Raw genomic sequence first — 6,543 nt, 5'->3', positions numbered from 1 at the left:
AGATATTCATTACCTATCAACCTGTTCCACATCTCACTTAAGATTGAAATAAAATGACAATCATAGGGGATGAAAATGTAAAGTTTAAAATATGAGATATAATGTTATAGTTTATGAAAAATAGCCATCGTTTGAAAATATCAGAGTGAATACCTAAAATATATTTTACGTCTGTAAAAAATTGTCTTACAGTGCTCAGTCATGAGTCTGCAGGCTTACGACGTTACAAATCGGTTTTTCGATACCCCCTGGTGAATAGACCACAGTCCATTGTGTGGTATGTGCTTAACAAAACTGAACCGATCTATAAAAAACTAATCCCGGTACTAACTTTTCCAAGGCAATTAAAGCGAGTAACTGTTTATAAGTAATCTCAAATTATTAATGAACGCGAATTGTGAACTTAATAAAAAGAAAGCTACACCTTGGAGTTTCATCCATTTTTGACGTCATCTAGTGGGTTACAGGAAAACATACAGTTGTTTAACCTCTAGATATATCTCGAATGGTAGAATACAGAAATCTATATAAAAGATTTACATTAAATTATTAATGTCTCATCATCTATGTGTTTGATACTTAATAATTATCACATTATGTTATAAGGTGGCAAGTGAAAAAAAAAAACAAAAAAACGAGCATAAATACTACAAAATAGACATAGAAGAAGTGATTATTTGTTTCTAGCAATGTTATGCAATATTTCCTTAAATAACTTATAGTAAATGGCTGTGGTGTTTTAATGTATCGTTTTAAAAGCTCATTTATTGTAAGCTTTGTTGAAAGTAATGTAATTTTAAAAGTTAAACTTGGGTATTTTTAAGTGTTGGCCTTTCTTCAATACTTCAATACAGTAGGCTGATCCTGATGAGTAATTAAATCTAATCGGATATACGCGCGCCCCACACTTGATATTGCTGGCGCACAAAAATATAGCTAATAAAAAGGAAAAAAGGTCTCGTAGATTAATTTGCTCTAATCCTGCCTAAAAAAAATTCAAGTGCTGTTGAGGATTCCATCTTGTTTCATGACTAAGTATACTTGACAGGTTGAAATATTTGGTCTCCATTGATATAAAGTGTCACTGATTTTAGGTTAATAGTGTCGTTTTAGAATTTATCGTAATCTTTATTATGAAGTTGGTTATACTAGGATTCATCTGTCTATCCGCGTTTTCCTTTCCTGACAGCTCGCAGAATGAATAAAACAAGCTTTCAGGGTAGCATCAACACATTGCGTGTAAAAAAGTTATTCTGGCATCATACCAACTTGACCATGGAAACAACCGGGTTATCGTCCCCGTACGTTCGCCATCTTCATCACGTTTTGAAACTACAGAACACTTTGATAAACACTTCATCAAGCATTGAAATCGTTGGTTTGGCTGGTCGTCTTTCTTGCGAGATAATATTTAACAGAAAGCGTTTGTATTTTGGAGAGAAATAAGTTACTTCGCTAGATAACTTATATTTATCAAAAGATCAGTTAATAACTTATAGGATATTTATCAATAGCATCGGTTAATAACTTATAAGTATTTTAAGCAAATACCTGTAATGCGACTCCGTAATTTTCTTTGCTTTTCTCGACAGTACTTTTACGTTTACTGTTTTATCATATAAAATCAAAGTAGCTGAAGAATTGTTATTTATACAAATTTAAACGAAACGTTACCACATGAAAAAAACGAAAAAGGGGTTTAACGTGAGGCCTAATATTAAAGTGGATTTTCACCAGATAACATCAACAAGGCATAATAAAATGTTCTGCTGTTGTAACCATACTGCGTGCATCCACGTGAATCATAATATAAAGGATATGTTACCCGGTCATTGTACCAATAAGATGTTTTGATGACCCATCTTTAATTTATTAATCTGTCATGTCACATGTGTATTTTTATTTTTGTAAAATAATTTTCAGGTGCTGCATGAAGTGTGATAAAAACAGGTTACCCAAACTTTAAGGTAAATTTCCTCCCATATAACAGTAGTTTTTGGGTTTGACCTTGATAACCGAAGGACTATGACCTAGATTACGTGGGAAAGTATTGTGTTCCTCGAAATGAATTTGAAAAAGCCCCAGGAAACCGATTACTGCGCTTTGATAACCTGTTACACTGTTCACCTATAAGTGTTAAAATAATATTATTATGTAACTTGGAGCAACGTATTTTAGTGTCATCTCTGTAAAACTTTACAGGACCTGTTTTATCGAATACATATGTTATCAAAAGCTAGATACACACTGACTATCCAGGTCGTGTGGTTGAACTCGGAAAGGCCGATCTGAGCAAGTTGTACTAGTAATAGTAGCTTTGACGACTAGGTGTGGAATGATGTTTCATAGTCAATCTTTTGGAAGGTTTATTTAGAACAATTGCGATTAATGGGCAGTAATCACGAAAGTTACTTTAATGATGCGTCTAAATGCTATGTTGGTTTGTTAAGCAAGAATTAATGTTATTTATATACAAAGTTTACAGTTTTGCCTAGTTTATGGACAATCAACTACAATTGCATTGTTTTATAGTTTATTGCAATTCTAATTTCATAAAATAATTGTCATATTGTTGAAATATCTAAGGCGATTTTCTTAAAATTAGGACCGTAATAGTTTAGTTAAGAAGGCGTGGTCCTGCCGAGCATTGTTAACTCCTCCCTCTGTTGGTGGTTTTAGATGTGTTGTAATTACACGGGAAGGAGTTTTTATACGAACCGAATCTAAAACTCGGCTATAGGAAGCATAACTGATTCGAGTTACGTTTTTACAGTGCTATATCGTCAGAGGGCTACAAAATCTCCAAGTTATACAGCGTTGTTTCTACAAGAGTGCATGAAATAGGTAATAATGAAAGCGTGACTCCGCATTTTTTATAGTTCGACAAAAAACAAGTGGTTGAGAAAATAAATCTCTTTTGAAAATGAAGTGTTTATAAAATAAGGTTTTTAGGGAGGATAATAAATTGAAATAATGTGGAGATACCTTTACAGGGGGATATGTTAGAAATGAGATGCATGGTGTTTTAGTAGTTAAGCCAAAAAAAATTAATCACTAATAAATAAAAGAACGTGAAACATGCCATCAAAATGTTGTTGTAAATTGTAATGTTAAAATGACGGTGTAAAAACACCTTCATTAAAGAAGTAACTAAGACTTATATCACATTGATTTACTGGAGTGTAATCTCTAGTTGCTGCTTATCTTCGCAGTTAATAATTTTATTTGTCCAGTGGTATACATAAATCTAGGTGGCGTTAGTGTGAAACGTTTTTACACGCGTGCAATAAATATGTGTGCAGTAGCGATAATATTTGTCCGAATTTTGTAATGTTGTGCGACATTTTGCATCAGCCATGGACAATAACGGTTTAATTAGTTGAGATAAATAGCAGAATTCAAGAAAAACAAAGCCTCGAGAGTATTAAAGTAATTAATTCCGTAAATTACCATTTTACTATTCCTATTGTAGAAACAAAGAGATTTATCAACCATACAGTTCGTTATCATATGTTTTATATTAAAGCGTCCGTACGTTTTCAGGTTATTTGAAGGGGGAAAAAAAGGCTTAGTGGAGACACTATTAAGCTAAAAGGATTATTATTAAACAAATCTTTGTATTCATAGCTTGTTTTAAGCTGAGATTGCGTAGGCGATAATTGTAAAAGTGTTATCACTAGTTTAGTCTTGATTGAAAAAAAACTGTACTTCATTGTTTGTCGATATTGTTTAACTGTTGTTTATCCTGTTTAATTTATGTATCGCTTGTGTTGAGTTTATTATACGACGAAGTTGGCCTAAATATATGAATGACCACTACAATGGGTTGAAATACCCAATTATTTGTTATTGTCACTAGGTGGCGACGTCAGTCAAGCTGACGTCAGTGGTAAAGAATAGACCTGAATCCAGTGTTACTTATAAAGTGAACGCGTCAGACAAAACATGTTTTAGCACGTGGAGGGTGTGTGTTTATAAACCATTGTGTTGTGCATGCGCATCAACTTTACTCTTCTGCAGCAAAATCAACCAGACTTTAGCCTTCCAGACATTGAACCATAGTTTTTAACAGGAGCCAGACGCAAGTGTGGATCAATTAGTAAGGCAGTGGCTTTAGCGAAGCATTTCAGTAACTACGGTTATGTATTTATGTGGTTTCAAATTGCATTTTAATATTTGTTACCAAACAGCATATATCTCGATCTTAAAAGCTGGTACGTAAATAACTACCTTCATTTTTCTCGTATGTTGCCTGTTTGTCCCGTCCATTCTAATAACTGTGTTAGATATTTCCTAGTTATTCATATTGTACACAAGCTTATCTAACTTTCTTATCTATTTCTTCTGCAACTTGAAGTGTTTTAACCCTATAAATCTGTTTCTTAAGTCCAGCATTCCAGTTGTTATCATTTTGATTTCACGTGTGAAAATTGTATTCTTGATATATATATCCGTAACTGAACTCTGTTTTACATATGCTTGCGTTATGTAACCCGGTGTATATTATTAGAACAGGATCCAAAGGATTTCTTTAAAAGAGAGAAACATATGATGGGCTGTTTCACTATGTTGTGAAAACCATGTGAAAATCTCCGGATTTAGGAACGTGACTCAGTTATTAGTGTATGTCGCATGTAGCTAATTTTAGGCACACTGATATGCAGAATCAGGTAAACTGTGCTTAGATATTACAAGAGCTAGTAGCAGAAAGATTATTTTGTGTTCAGATCACTGCTCAGTATTAAGATAAAATAATAGGTTTTATTACAAGAAGTTTTTTAGTATGACATAATTTGTTATGATAGTGTTATTGCATCATATGTGTTCCATTCTACTGTGCATGACTCTTACATTCTGTTAGTTGTTTCTTTACACTGTGCAAGTGTGGCCCACCACAGCTGAATATCTGTGTACAGATTGTTCTGTAAGTTTTTATGTTATCAGAGTAATCTGTTTAAATTTGTATTATAAAAGACAAAAAATGTAGTATTTACTGTTCTTTATTGATTGTGTGACTGATACAGTTGCTAATTGTGGTATATTTTGACAGTATTTCTTTGGGATTTTTTAGGAATTAAAAAATATAGCAATAAGAATCACTATGAACTGAGATAAATATTTTTTTAGGGGTTCGTGCCAACTGTTTCCTCGCTAACCCAGAGTGTTGTTGAGGAGCCATTGAACAAATATCCACGTTTATCTTTTGAGGGGGATGAAAATTTGTTCCAAACATTCCTGAATATGGAGGATCAAACAACTAATAGTGAGCATTCCATGCAGTTGAATCACCCAGAAGAAGGTGGTAATGATAAGGGTGTCATGGTGGGTTGTACAGGGATCCCTGAACTGAAGGCAGAATGTGGTGGAAATTTTCGCCAATTTGAAATTATTCAAGATGTTGGTTACTCCAGTGAGAGCTCTACACATTTGTCTAATGATGAGAGACAGGAATTTATTAAAATTTATAGTTACAGTCCAGTACCTCAAGGTATGTCCAAGTTAGATAATTTTTGTCAACATTCCATGCTTTCTCCATTACCTCCACCCACTGAAGATTCTGGTTTTATCAGTCATTCTTCTAAAGGTAAAAACAGTAAAGATGTGACTTCTCTGGGTTTCGAGGTTGGCTTGTTATACAGTACTCCTCCTGAGGGTTCATGCCAGGTCAAAGAAGAGGGACCCAGAAATGTCAAGACAGTTTGTGATCATATGTTTCAATTAGGAAAGATGGAGATATGCCATAACTTGAGCTCTTCCATCATCAGTACTCATACTTCAGGTTCCAGTAACTCTGCTCAGCTTGTTGACCAGAAGGCAATGTTCCTATCAACATCTAGTCCTGAAATGAACAGGGATGCTATTAGAGATCCTGTGGTCAACTCTGAAAACATGATCACAGAACCATCTCAGATGATTAACAAATCTGATAAGGTTCATGACTGGCTAAAGCAGTGTAAGACAGAAGAAGGTGTAGAGGTTATGTCAGAGGATTCAAGTTGTGGAGAGTCTGTAACTAATCCTCAAGCCAGTGTTGACAGCTCCTGTGATGCTAGTGGAGAATGTACCACAAATGATTCTGATAGTGAAGAATCTGTTGGGTCCAGTGAAATGAATTGTAGTTTGGCTCTTAGCAGATCTGGTACAGGGAGTGTAGAAACGGTGGTACAAGCACAGCATGAGGAGTTATTTGATTGGCAGAATCATACAGGTAGTGTAGATGTTTCGCCTAAAGCCTTGAGAAGGAAGAAACGATCAACTAAGATTCGACCAAGGAGTGTAACTGAGTCTGACCAAGGAGGTATTTGGAACTTTTCAACATTTTCCATAAAAACTACATCAGAAGGAGCACTTAATACGATGGCCTCTCCAGTTAAGATAGCAAAACATTTTAGGTAAGTTATGTGTTGTTACTACTGATGAAAAATAAGGTTTCTCTGCATAAAAGAATAAAGTTGTTATATATATATATATATATATATATATATATATATGTGTGTGTGTGTGTGTGTGTGTGTGTGCTTTTGTTATAGTAATATTGATTTT

The 6,543-nt window shown here is 34.3% G+C and overlaps 1 protein-coding gene across 8 annotated transcripts in view; it reads left to right on the top strand.

Annotated features, from left to right (window-relative positions):
- The window catches only part of LOC106466756, a 163,707-nt gene that overhangs the window by 128,922 nt on the left and 28,242 nt on the right, over nt 1–6,543 (top strand). For all 8 annotated transcript variants that reach the window (XM_022394835.1, XM_022394837.1, XM_022394840.1 and 5 more), the window contains one exon: nt 5,128–6,392. In XM_022394835.1, coding sequence (XP_022250543.1) covers nt 5,128–6,392 — 1,265 coding nt within the window. The remainder of the gene's footprint in view (nt 1–5,127; nt 6,393–6,543) is intronic.

Source organism: Limulus polyphemus, unplaced genomic scaffold (genome assembly GCF_000517525.1).
Source record: "Limulus polyphemus unplaced genomic scaffold, Limulus_polyphemus-2.1.2 Scaffold2373, whole genome shotgun sequence".
In the NCBI taxonomy this organism is placed as follows: Eukaryota; Metazoa; Arthropoda; class Merostomata; order Xiphosura; family Limulidae; genus Limulus; species Limulus polyphemus.
Note: the sequence above shows the minus strand (reverse complement) of the source record. Positions and strands in the feature narration are given on the sequence as shown.